This window comes from Canis aureus, chromosome 31 (assembly GCF_053574225.1).
Source record: "Canis aureus isolate CA01 chromosome 31, VMU_Caureus_v.1.0, whole genome shotgun sequence".
NCBI classification, from domain to species: Eukaryota; Metazoa; Chordata; class Mammalia; order Carnivora; family Canidae; genus Canis; species Canis aureus.
In genome coordinates this window covers 25,638,312-25,652,559 of record NC_135641.1, presented here as the reverse complement: position 1 = coordinate 25,652,559, position 14,248 = coordinate 25,638,312, and the positions used below count along the sequence as shown (strand labels likewise).

At 39.1% G+C, this 14,248-nt stretch overlaps 1 protein-coding gene across 13 annotated transcripts in view; it reads right to left on the bottom strand.

Annotated features, from left to right (window-relative positions):
- LPP (LIM domain containing preferred translocation partner in lipoma) overlaps window positions 1-14,248 on the bottom strand; it is a 604,338-nt gene that overhangs the window by 114,309 nt on the left and 475,781 nt on the right. For all 13 annotated transcript variants that reach the window (XM_077880053.1, XM_077880050.1, XM_077880051.1 and 10 more), the window contains one exon: window positions 6,413-6,582. In XM_077880053.1, coding sequence (XP_077736179.1) covers window positions 6,413-6,582 — 170 coding nt within the window. The remainder of the gene's footprint in view (window positions 1-6,412; window positions 6,583-14,248) is intronic.

Genomic DNA, 14,248 nt, shown 5'->3' with positions numbered 1-14,248 from the left:
TTTTCTAATTTTTCTCTAATGAGCATATAATACTTAAAAACATGGTTGTATTTAAGAATGACTACCATAAGAAAGGATATTTTGAGCTTGATATTGTTCTAATATGTCCAGAAATAAGGCAAAAAATTTTATAAAATTCAGAGTGTAGGTTAACTGTATTTTTTAAACTTGACATCATGAAAAAATGGTAATAGAGAAAAAATTAATTATGAGAAAAGAAACCTATTCATAACAAATGAGATTTCCAGTGACTGGTTGGGTGCATGAAAAGAGCTGGACTTGAGAATCAAGGGCCAAGGTCAACTCTCAGATCTGATGCTCATGCTTTATGGAACAGAACATGTTGACTTTTTCTAAAACTCAGCTTCTTATTACTGGAAAGGAAGGCAATAATGATCATACTATTTTCTAGGATCATTAGAGGTGACATAAAATAAGAGTCCTCTATAAAATTTAGAGCACTAAACAAATGTTATTATTATTATTTTTAACCATAAAAAGAAGTGTTTTCCTTGAAACTTGAGGTATTTCAGGGAGAGTCACATGTAAATATTCAAGAAAAGAAAGGCTTGAGTTTTTCTGCCAACAGAAGTTGAGCATTTCAGGTTCTGGAATGCTGGAAGGCATGACTTATGTGGTCATCAATTCAAATGTTGGAAATGGAAGGCTCTAATTGCAAAGGGCTATCAGTGTCTTCATATCTTTAGGAATTGAATATTAGTTTCCGGGTGGTAATATGGATCTAGTAATCAAACACAAGTTAGAAGATCTGTCCCTAGCCTTAGTTTGTCTTTCCTTTTGAAAATACAAAGCCACTATTAGGTGGGACCAGTAATTCCCCACCCCCCACCCCCACATCCATCTATTTCACAAGGTTCTGGTAGAAATGGTAACATGCAATGAGAGGTGCCCAGGAGCACTGTAAAATGTAAGGAGGGGGTGCAGATAGAACGATCAGTAGTAGTTAGCATGGTGAAATCGCTCTAGAGGATACTTGACAGATGTCCCTCTTTCTTGAAGCATTTTCTCCTTTCTGAGAGAGTGCTTGAGGGTTAATGATGTAACATCAAGAAGGAAGTGTGTGTGCAGGTGCACTTGATGTGAGGGGAGAAAGACACTCCTTAGAGGTGAGGGAGCAGGTGTGGGCATTTGAGAAAAGAGAAGGGAAGTTCACATGGATTTTTCAACTTTTGTCCAAACTGAGCTCCTTTCCCAACGCCCACATGAAGCACTGGCCATAACTGCTTTTAAAACACCATTAGTATTTAGTGTATTAAAGGACAACTTTCCTGCAGAGGTAGGAGACTGTGGCCATTTAGTGACATAAGGGAGCAAAAGGCTGCTAGCATGTTGGCCACTAATGTGTAAGCTCAGGAACTTCACAGTGTTTAGTCTCCTGCAGAGTTGGCCTCCTGTTTCCTGAGGTCTTTTAATCACTTGGATTTTAACTCTAATAAAAAATGTACCAACTTCCACTGTTGGGAGAGTTAGAAGTTGGATTTGATCCACTCTGAGTAAGAGACCTGGTTTAGGGGAAGATCTTTGGCTGCCATTTCATAAACAGACTGACTGAGAATCTCGGATGTGCTATGTCTCAGGCCCAGACTCCTTGGCAATGCTAAGGACACAGCAGTTCTTCTGTTAATCTATACTTGTGGCATGTCTCATTCAGGACAGAAGAACAATGAATGGGAGGTACAGCTACTGCCTCTCATACTCAAACCAACATAAAAATCTTAAGCAAGGCATGAACCTCTTCTTCTCATGTATGTCCTCATATTCCTTCTATGACGTCCATTTATTTCAGTATTTCCATAGCAACTGTAGCTATGAAATTACCCCAAACATAGAGGATTTCTAAATTGTATCAGAGTATGCTAAGGGAAAAAGCAATGATAACAATGTTATTAATGGATTAAGCCCTTATATTAGTAAAGGATTTCGTAATGTAAAAAACATCACAATTGTTCATTCCTAGTCTTAGAAGACAAAGAAGAAGCTAATATCTTCCTTTTATAAGAAAAGCCTCATTTTATAAATGAGGATACTGGTTCTCAGAAACTAAATGACTTATCCAAGGTCACACCAAGGTAAGGTCTAGAAGCAATATATTCTGTTTATATCACCTTACTTCTTAAGGAAGCTTAGTGCTCATCATTTTAATCTGTTGATTTATTTACACAAATCCATAAGAATAATCAAAACTAAGCTTATAAGAGATCACTAAAGTACAAAAGCATCTCATTGATTTTGCTAACAACTATACATAAACTTAAAATAACTATTACAGGGGGCTCTGGGTGACTCAGTCAGCTGGGTGTCTGACTGTCAATTTCAGCTTGGGTCACAGTCTTGGGGTCATGGGATGGGGCCCTGCATCAGGCTCCATGCTCAATAAAGAGTCTGCTTGTACCTCTCCCTCTGCTCCTCCCTCTACTCAAGTGTGCTCTCTCTTTCTAAAATAAATAAATAAACAAAATCTTTTAAAAAATAAAATAACTAGTGCCTGGGTGGCTCAGTTGGTTGAGCATCTGCCTTCAGCTCGGTCATGATCCTGGGGTCCTAGGATAGAGTCCTGCGTTGGGCTCCCTGCTCAATAGGGAGCCTGCTTCTTCCTCTCCTACTGCCCTTCCCCTCCCTTGTGCTCTCTCTCAAATAAATGAATAAAATCTTAAAAAAATAACTATTATGTAAGACACTTATTAAATTTGTTCAAGTAAATATAAATAAATCTCAATAGTGGATAAGTTATAGTTTAATATATGGCTTCACATTGCTGATGGTTCTGTGAATTTGAAAAATCTTTCTTAACAAATCTAGCAAAAGTTCTCCAAATTGCTACAAAGTAAACTTGGTAATATAAATCAAAGAATTTTGTAGGGAAAAAACTAAAAATAATATAAAACTTTTACTCAGCTACTTATTGGCATGTTATTCACAATACTGAAAGAATAGAAAATGCCCAATATCCTTCTAGTGGCAAACAGCTTTAAAATGTAGTATACAAACGTAATGTAAAACTAAACAGATAAAAAGATAAAAATAGAGGTTATTAACAATGGAAAGCTATATACATATTTTATTAAGTCAACCAATAAAAAACACAAAAGAAAGCACATATAAAATGATTAAAGAAAATTAAAGTGCCCAGAGAACCAAACTGGTTTAATTATAGTTATGTATGTGTAAGGATTAAGGATTCAAGAGACAACAGGAAAATCAGAATAATCAGTGAAGCAAAGATAAAGACATAACTGATATATTTTCCCTCCAAATTATATAAAAGGTCAATTCAAATATTATCTAAGTTGATCAATAATCAATTTAGGCAAGAACAAATAAAAGTTATATAAGAAGTCTTCTTTCTAAACTCAAAGCATCATACATGGATGGTCTTTACACAGAAATAATGAACTAAACCATGATCATTAATATTCTGATTCTATTGAAAAAAAAAAAAAAACATACTGACTGAGGCCCAGGGCCTGGGTTTTCTCCATTTTTTCATACAGGATGTCTCTTGGACCTCAGTTTCCACCAACAAAACAAGAGACAGTTTGAATGGATGGCATCACAGGTGCTTCTGTTGGAGAATTTTGATTCCAAGACACAGGCTCCTCCTTACTACACACTCTGTCTTCAAAACCAATTTGTTTCATTTTAGTCCCCCAGCTTCCCTAAATCTCGTCAAAAGAAAACTTTTACACTTCTGGTGTGGCAGCTTATTGTACTAATGAAAAGTCCCAAAGAAATTAAAACACTAACACATCCATCCGAGAGCTCGAGGGCTGTGTTGAACTCTGAAATCAATATTGAACAAGGGTCTCTGAATCCAGCTTAACTGAATTCTGATAAGAATTAAATTACATTTTTAGAGTCACCATGGATAGATCTCATAAAGAAAAATCTTGATTAAAGGTTCTTTGGAGGGAGAGAAGTCAAAAAGGATGGTAAGAATTTCCATTGTTTGACTTCACCCAGCTCTTCCAAGGATGTGATTAAATATTTCCCAGATACTCTCCCCTTGTCATAAGCACAGTCTGACAGTAGGCAACCAAAGCAGAGAGAATTACCAACTGAAGAATCACTGAGCTCCTATGCCTGGCATGGAGCTTGGAACCTGAGCCGACACACAGTAGAAACCCATAATTTAGCCTGATTACACCTTTTTTTTCAGTCTCATTACACCCTCAAAAGGGCAAGAAAAGCATTTAAAAATGGGACAGGGGTATGCCTGAGAGGTTAAAACAATTTGCTAAAGCCCAAGGAGTCTCACGACACATGTAATGTCCTCATATTCAGAAATACTAAATATGTCAGAAATATTACCAAAATTTATCTCAGAATAACATGCATTCCATTACCATTCCTTGGGCAGGCCAAGTGTGCTTTACAGGATTGCTTCATTTCATCTTCAGAAGCCACTGGGGAGAATCCTGCAATCACCCCCATTATATATATGGGGGGGCAGGGGCTTGGAAAGATCGAGTAACTTTCTCAAGGAGACAAAGCATTAAGTGATGAAATGAAATTCAAGCCATGTTCTTCACACCATGTTACACTGTTTCCCAATATTGTTCCAATGCTTCCTAGCCCTGAGGGACATGAGAAAAAATGAAGGAGGCCACTGCCAGAGCACCATTAAAGTGGCAAGAATCAACAATACAGTCCCCAAAAGGATGAAAAATAGACATAGAGCTACAAAAAACAAAACACAAAACAAAACAAAACAAAAAAAACCCCACAGCGTTGTGTGGTCACTTCATATAAGGACGAACGGCCACAGCTGCTTCCAGAGGCTCTGCGGACCTCATCGTCCGAGAACTCACTGCGGTATATAATTTTATGCAGTGGCCCTAAGTCATTGTGAACGATAGTCCATACAGTCTGTTTATAAAGGTAGGGGATTTTGTAATTTTCCCCTTTTCAGGAAAGATTTCAAAAGGCGAGATTTGAAATATTCCTATTTCCTGAAGAGGGAAGCTTTCATTCAGTAGACTTTCTCTCATATGTAACAGCTCCTTTCCAGATCAATAGGACATTATGGTGTTTGTGTTTATGTTCTAAACAAACTAAAAATGTGTGGTGTCAGCAGAGACTATAGGACCAGGGGTGTGAACAACTGAATATAGCCCTGGCTATGACACCAAGGACTGAACGGAAGAGGTCATCTTCCTCCTCTCTGTGTTTCTGTGTTCTCACTTCTAAAAAGAGGAATCTGTTCCCAGCTCCCGCATTGTGAGGCGCTATGACGATGCCATATGTGTTTAAGTTAAGTCGCCTTTGGGGAGAGAAACAAAATCAAATGGAACCTAAGAGATGCAAAACAATATTGAGCCCTGCAAGATCTTCATCTTCAAGAACTTTCAGATCTGCGCCACAGACTCCAGGGCTGCAATGAGTAGAGCCTTCAGGTCATGGGAAGATACCAATGAGGCCAGAAGCTTCTGCAGTGGACTTGAACCTCCGTGTTCTGCAGAGCTATGTAAAACTCCTGAGACCTTGCACCCAAGGCTTCTTTTATGTTAAAATGCCTGGGCACTGAGGCCAAACCATGTCTCTTTTGCGGGTTTGCAAAAATGCACCAATCTTTCCACTGCACCGATTTTTCCACTCATAAGTGTTAAACAGATTAAAATCATGCAGAAAGAGAGCAAAGATATGTATTTTAAATTTTAAAAAAGTTTATGTTCCTTCATCAAATTGCTCTACCACAAAATAGCTTAATGTGTAGATTTAAGTAGCCTGGTAAGAAATGAAGATAGTGTGAGTATTTATTAGCCACCCAGCTATGTTATTAAAATATAGTTGCTGTGTTCTTTAAAAAAAACAGAATTATTAGTTCAGTCAGCATTACTATTCATTTTCCTGTATAATAAAGGGTCTATCTGTTTGCATCATTGAAAACCTGCTGGGTATGGTAGGTAAGAAATCTTTTGGGAAGATAAGAGGTGACTCAAAGGGCTCAGGAATTTGAAAGAGCATTAAGGAGTCCAGAGGCCCTGCAATGTTTCTTTATGAATCCTGGCAAATTCAAATGCACAGTGAGACCTAATAATAAGAGGTATGGCTCTGCTACTTGGGAAACCTTCTGCTGTGCAGGGGTGGGGTGTGAGCTTGTACATACATGCTGGAAAGGCACAAGGGGAATGATCTTCCCAGCAGACAACTAATTGATGACAAGCAGATCTTCCTAACATAACATGCCTTTCTGACCTCATGAACAGGGGACAATCGGAAAAAATTAAGATATGCCAACCTACACACACACACACACACACACACACACACACACACACACTTTGAAATTGGGGGAGAAATAAAGATCTGCTGGCTATATTCTATCTGGTGTGACTGGCATTTTGCCAAAGAAGACATCTCTGCAAAGCAGCAGAGCAGAATGTGAACTTACGATGTAGCAGGGCTCGCAGTAAGCTTTCTTCTCCACCGCATAGAAGGGCTGTCCCCGGAGCTTGTTGTTGCAGATGATGCAGGTGAAACAATCCACATGGAAGACCTGATCCATGGCAGTGCATCCTGTCCCTTCCCCAACCACATTTTCTCCACAGCGAGCACAGCGGCCTGAAAGAAAAAAGAGATGGACTCCTAAGAACACACCGAGGAACACCTTCAGTCCTCCCAGGACTAAAGCCAACACAGATGAGACAGCCGATTCATCATGTCCGCAGCAAGAGGGCTTTAACACCACCACTGTCACGGCCACCAGGAGCAAGATCGCCAGTACAGCCACCACTGGCCCGAGTAAGGCCGCCATGATGGGGAGTTTACATGAGGCCTTTGTGGAGAGGACCCTACAGAAAGTGACAGAGTAGAACTCAGGTCCTCCAATGTCGAGGCCAGTGCTGTGCCTCTAATCTCACACCAAGGGTTGAGGAACGTGACTCAGCACGGTAGCAGTGGAAGGCCCGGTCTAGGCAACGTCTTTCTGCTTGGAGAGTCTACTTGCCTAGTTAGACTGTGAGGGCACTGGGTAAAAAAATCAAACTTCAACTCCTTTCGGGAAAGCCCAGGTTATAAAATCTCTACATCCAGCCCTCAGTGACAGACAGATCAAAAGGGAGTCCCTTTTATTTCCTGACAGTTCTGACTGCTAGAAAGTTCTTTCTCATACTGAACCAGACTGCTTCCTCAAGCTAACTGCTACCCAGTACTTCCAGTTCTGTCTTCTAGGGCCTCATGAAATAAGCTTCATCTTTTATACCTGACACCCTTTAAGTTATTACAATTCAGTTAGTATTGCCTCCAAGTTTGATCATACTTTGAACATCCCTAAAACCTGCCAACAGTTCCACATACTATAGGGCTTTGAGTCCTGATGGTCCTGGTTGTCACTGTCCAGCCCAGTGTTCTGTGGGCTTTCAGCATTCTTAAAATGATTTACTGGGCATCTGGACCACATATGGACATCAGATTGAGGTTTTCAAAAATTCGTTGTTTTAAATAGGAACAATAAAGCATAACTCAAGACAAATATTTATGTCAGTGTGAGGCACTATGCTGGCCGCGGTCTGTATCTCTATCTGGTTCCATCATGGGAATCTTGAGTCAGGGATCAGATCCACATCCAGTTTTCCTTCTTCTTCTTTATTTCTATAAGTAAAAAGTCTTAACAAATAATCACAGGTTACTGGGAATGTCAGCAAGAATCTGGGGGCTGTAATACATAAGCTGTAGCAAACCTAGTGCTTCCTTGTGCCAGGCATTTTTAAGGGGCTTCATAAACATGCTAACTCATTTCCTGTTTACGACCATCCATGTCATAGGTCTGTTATTATCCATGTTTCACAGATGAGGAAACTGAGTCACTAAAGTGGTTAATGAAATTCAAATCCAACTAATCTAGCTTCAGTGTCCATGGTTTCAACCACTATGCTGTCTGGCTTCTGCTTAGTGTTGTGCATCAGGATTGAACACAGAGCTGACATTATGGGGAGATTTCTCCCTGAAGACTGCTTTCAGCACTCCATCACATTGGATTGACAATCATTTCACACCTAAAAATGGGAGGGCTAAATGTTTCAACTTGGGAGAAAAGAGGCAAATATATTTCTAATCCTCTCTGGTTGCATTGGCACTGGAAAATATTTCTATATGTTCTGTTGCAGGCCTTGAATGTATTTTTAAAATATAACCCAAACTACAGATCATTTTCCCCCTAAGGAACAAGAAGTATCAAGTACTGGAAAAAGAGTTAAACTCTTGGAAACTGAGCTGCCTCCACTGTAGTTGATATTATAAAGTCCTGGTATCATATTCTTCACACTTGATTAAAACTTTTGTAATAAACTTTGTGGCTTGTTTCACAAACTTCTACCCAAGAGTTAAATTTGCAACTGTTTTTATCATGAGATGTGTATAACCTTAGAAAGTTGCCTTTAAAATTTTGGATTTTAATTGCCTTTAGTAACAAAACTAGGTCATTGTGTATGGTATTTGTTTTCTGATTATTCAGGAAAAAAACAACCAAACAACCCAACAGCTTAATTGGTTTACTAAAAAGTTCATTGTGCTATATTTGAACTTGATGCTAAACTTCTCAAAGCTTCATTTTATCTGTCATTTTATCACAGAAAACACACTGGGATCATAGGCAAGTGGATCACCAATTCATAAAGTCTTATATTTTAAAGAGCCATCATCATTCTTAGTATTCAAACCTTTTTCAACTGCTTGTGCAAATCACCAAAATTTACATTTTTAAGATTAATCCAAAGTGGTATTTATGGTATTATCTTTATTACTATTTTTCCTGCCTTCATTGAATCATATTGAAATCACTGATCTATTTTGGTGAACTAAAGAAATAATGCAATACAACAGTGATAATGAAAAATAAAGGTTTAGCAGCAGCAGAATAAACATACTAATGACATGAAAATATTTTGAGCTACATGGCACTGTTGGTGAACACTGGTCAAATAATACCAATCAATAGGGGTCTGTGATATATGTGCAATCTTTAAGAATGCGATGATTATTAAGAAGAGCATAATGGATTCCTGAGACACCTGGGTGGCTCAGTTGGTTAAGCATCTGACTCTTGGTTTCAGGTCAGGTCATGGTCTCATGAGTCATGAGATTGAGCCCTGTGTTGGGCTCTGTACTGAGTGGGGAGTCTGCTTAAAGAGTCTCTCCTCTGACCTCCCCCCGCCCTGCCCCTGCTCTCTCTCTAAAATAAATAAATAAACCTTTTTTTAAAAAGAGCACACTGGATTCCTGTGAAAACTAATTTTACATTTCGAATCTGTTAAATTCAGGTCAATGGAATTATTTTTAATTATTACTTTTTCCCTTTCTAGACCTTAAACTGGGCTCCTTGATGGTCCACCAGACTACTAGCAATGGGTGAACCACACCTTGGGGAAAAAAAAAATTCTGACTAAATGTTATAGTTTGCTGGTCATGGTGGTCTGTAAGATACCTGGAGGTAGCTATTTTGATTCAGACCATTGCTGGACCAAAGTATAATTTCTGGAACCCAAAAGTTTGAGTCTACATGGTTTTTGGAGAGTTTGCTAGCTAACCCTGAGGCTCTGGAGGAGAATCTCAATCACTGATCAGAGAGAAAGAAAAGGGCAGACCCCTAAAGGTCAGGTTGAAAGACAAGTTTTGAAATTCTCATTCTGTTCAAGAAACGTTCTCCAGGTATCTACTCTTTGCCAGTACTATACTCTGCTTCTGTGTGATGATATACAGGAATGGATGAGACAATGTCAGCGCCTTTAACAAGATGATATCCATTCTTCAATCACATGAAAAAAGGTGCCAAGTGCCATAGGAGAAAGTGCTATGGAGCTGTGGAAGGAAAATCACACGAGAGGGGTCCAGAAAGGTTTTGTGGAGAAAGAGGCACTTGAGCCCAACTCAAGGATGGAATTGTGACAGGTGGAGATGGGAGAGAGAAAAACATTCTAGTTTTTTCCAAAGAGAATGAGTGGCTCAGCTTGAGTAGATCCCAAACCTCTGCAGTAACTTGGTGCTGGCACAACAAGAATTTGTCTTCTCCGCTATGAAAGCAGATGGGCTGTATTCATAAGGAACAATCTTCTCCTTTATATTTTGGAGAACATTCTTCCAGAGTAGGTCAGGCTAATATGCTGGACCCAGACATGACCAGCTCTGCTGCCTCCCGTATTTTTCCTATTCTTGGGAGAAATCGGGGACACAGGCTCGAGGGCAGTCAGTCTGGCACCTTTAAAATCACAAGCACAGAAAAAAAGCTAAGAACAAAAAATAAAAATAGCCCTACACATCAGCAGGACAGAAAAGGTGCCCGAATGTTCCCTTTTCACATGAACAAAATTTACAAACTATGCCTTTTAGGGAAGCATTCACAATGGAAAGAAAGTTACTCAAGCATAGTACATCCTTGCCCCTAGAGGGGCGTACACTACATATCATTAAAAGCAGACTACAATCTTAATGCCCATCTTTCGGACAAGTATCTTAGTACTTTTAAATGTGAAAAACCAGGGGAATGGTACTAGACTTGAAGGCATCAGAGCATGAAGGAAACAGAGTTGATTAGGGCTGGTAGGAAGCTCACATTCAGACTCTGGGCTGGTATGAGGAGCTTGCTGGCAAAGCTTAGCACAGCAATTTAAAAAATCCAATGACAGAGGATCAGTCAGTCTGAAGAGAATTTTGATAGTGAATTAAGATGCCTGAATAAAAAAAAAAAAAAAGAACTTGTTTCCAAAGCTTGCCTATATATTGTCACTTGCTATGTATATTGCTTCATATTTATTGTGGAACCAGGCACGGGTTCTTCTCATCCCTTCCCGATGTATCCTGTCACAACTATAGCAACGTTTGGAGTGAAGCCTCTTTGAAAGGCTTCTTTCCACCACACTCCTACTACCCAAATCAGGATCCATTATCTTCCATGGGCCATTCCAATGGTTTCCTGACTGCTCCAGTATCTGATCTACTTACTCTTATAAATGGGAAACTTTATGGAAGTCTTAGTACTGAGCTAAGTCTGAAAGGTTATCCAGAATTTGAACAAGTCATTTTTAGAAATGGCATGGGTGGAGGGTGACATTATTAGGCAAATAACAGGTTGAGCAAGGGAGGTAGAGTAGTAGGATCTGGTTTTCATATTTATTGCTTCCAGTTTTGTCTTTTGGTAATGTGGACATATTTAATGTGAAAATAATATTTTTATTGAAAACTGGGTTTTTTTTGTGTGTGTGTGTGATCCTTGCACTATTAGTGTAATAGGTCACAGGCCCTCTTTAGCAAACACTGCTTGTTTTTGAGGTAGGATTAAAAATGTCCATAGCCATTTGAAAACTGGTGATACTCCCAAACTTGTGCATTATTTAACATCAAAAGTAAAATAGAAACTATATGCATACACAGGCATCAAGCCAGGTCACATTTGTCTTCATGTCATCCCTGCTATCTGACTTTAATAACTGAAATTTTAGGCACAAGCAAAAGTAATATTCTATTTTTAAATATCACAATGAATTGAAACCTTATATGCCAATTGTATGATATATCAGCTTTCTTATTATGCACCTTCTGCAAAATATTCTGAACAGAGTCCCATTTGAAAAGTTGAATCAAGTTATATCAGGGTAATGAAGTCATGGTAAAGTATTCCTAGAAACAAAGATTGCTCCAATTTATCCTACATATGGCCACTGGGATTATCTTCCTAGAGCAGAGCTTCCATTAAGCTGATTCAGAAATTATCTTCCACTGAAATTACAGAAAGATAATAGAAGAAGTTTGCATTCTTTTTGTGACAGATGCATATGACATTCACTGAAGGTTTTAGAATGATGGCATTTTCTAATCACCAAAGCTTTTGCTTTATAGAAACCTGGAGCATTAATGCATGTAATAATAGACATCCTGTTTTTCAAACTACTTAAGTCCTAGGACAGTGATTTTTTAACCTTGTCAATATATTGGGTAATCTGGGGGAACTTACAAAAACAAAAATAAAAACATTGATTTCTGGGCTCCAGCTCCAGAAGATTCTGATTTTATCGGTCTGAGGAGGGATGACCTAGGATTGGAATTTTAAAAGCTCTCCTGGTGATTCTTCATGTTCAGCCAAGTTGAGCCACTCTTCCAAGGGGTACCTATTTCTGTACTGCTCATCACGATAACAGCTGACGAGCATTGCCCAAATAGGTTTGTTTTATCTGCATTCAAAACAGTTCAGGGACAGACCATTAAGAGCAAGTTGGCTGAAAATAGTTCTGCTTTTCACCAATGACTTTTCACCCTAATGCTGTTTCTTTTAAATCTTAGTTTGAAGGGTTTTCAATGGCTTTCTACTCATTGATAACATACAAGAACAGAATCGGCTAAATTGTCTCATATTCTGCTAGCACTGAAAGAAGTTCACTTATTTTAATTAGAAGCACTCTTACAGAAGCCTTTTGTGTTGTAAATGAACATATCATATGGCACTGCTGAATGGTGTTAGACAATACAGAATCTAACAAGAATGTCAACTGATGGACATTTAAGATGTGATAGTATGTAGCACATCACATATCAAATTCAGTTTTTTCCTACTTCCTTGAACTCTGCCTTTAAATAACATATTGAGTCTCCCACGGTTAGTGCTATTTAGCCGTATGAATAATGGAATCCTTATCATATCTTAAAAGCTGGACTTTAGGACAAACCTAGTTTTGTCACCCTGCTGTGTATATACAATGGTATTATACTAGTTCATCATGTTGTCGCTGAGATGATCCTTGCTGTGATGCTTGCATATTCAATGGGGACTTGGGTGGGAGGGAGGAGGCAGCAGATGGCAGTTCCTCTCTCTCTCTTCCCTACACACACGTGCTTGTGCTCTCTCTCACACACATGTGTGCACAGACACAGCAGGCAAACGAGCAGTGGCTACTATTGCGCTATGATCACTGGTAGACATAAGAAGCCTTGGGAGAAATTAAAAGCAAAAAGTCAAAGAAATTAAAATAAGAATTTAAGTTAGAGTAACAGAATGAAACAAAGCAAAAACCACCCCAAATTGTCAGAGAGAACAGTATAGGAGTGGGTGGATAAAGGCCAGGGCCACAAACCTGATAAGATGGAGTAAAGGCTGAATCCTTCTGATTAAAGGAAGTCATTATGAAGTCTAGCCATGAGGTGATTCATTTATAGATACATATTTGCTTAGGCTGGACCTTCAGGGAAGGGGGTGGATTGGGAGGGGGAGTCCCACCTGGGGTTGCAAAAGCAAGCATGTTCCACTGACTTAATTATATTGCATGTGAAAAAGCATTAACAAAAATACAGAAGAAAATTACTGTGTTTTTTTCTCTATGTCCAGCACTGCCCTAAGCACTCCACATACATTCTTTCATAGTGCTCTAATGCTTACCTATTTTAATTTGATAGTTAAAATGTCTGAGGTTAAGTCACTTGGCCAAGGTCTCAGAGACAGAAGGAGGTGAGGCTGAGATCGGAACCAGCTCAGACTTCAAAAGCCCATCTTCTTGATCAGCATGTGTTTTTCTATGAGTACAGTTTATTATTCAATCATAACTCTGACATCTTTGGTGTTGGTTAGGAGTGTGGGCCATTCCCACACCCAGGGAAAGAAGAGCCAATATAGCATCACTTCTCTGACCTCCAAATCTTGGGAGCTCTCAGTAAACATCAGAATCTTCGACAGGTAGGGAGATTAGTATATAGGTGGTGGTGGGTGGGGGGTCCTTCAGAGAAGATTTTAAAGACTTGAAACTCAAACTCTGGCTTCCTATTTCAAAAGCTTTTAAAAAAAATACTGATATTCATGCTTTACCTCTAGAGGCTCTGATTTATTTGGTCTGGGGTGGGGCCCTGACATAACAATGCTAATGTGCAGTGGGTTTGAGAAGCCTTGCTCTAAAAGGAACAGCACGTTTATGTGGTCCACAATATAGTTTGTTCTAGAGAATTCTTACAAAACAAGGATGGTTAGGACTAAGAGCCCTAGCCCTACAGAGCTACATCCTAGTAAGCTGCACTTAGCTGTGTTCAGAAAGGCAGTGAATTGGATACCAAGCACCTTAGTCCCAACCTTCACTCAACTAAGTAACATACACATGCACAGTGTGTAGGTCAGGGCAACTATTTTCTGGCAACTTCCATCCTCAGGTAACACGGCTCCAGTAAAAGAAAAAATCAGATAATGACAAAAGCAAAACAAAAAACAACACTGCTTTGCAGTTTTGAATGTAATACATGGCACCCGTTGACAAAGTTA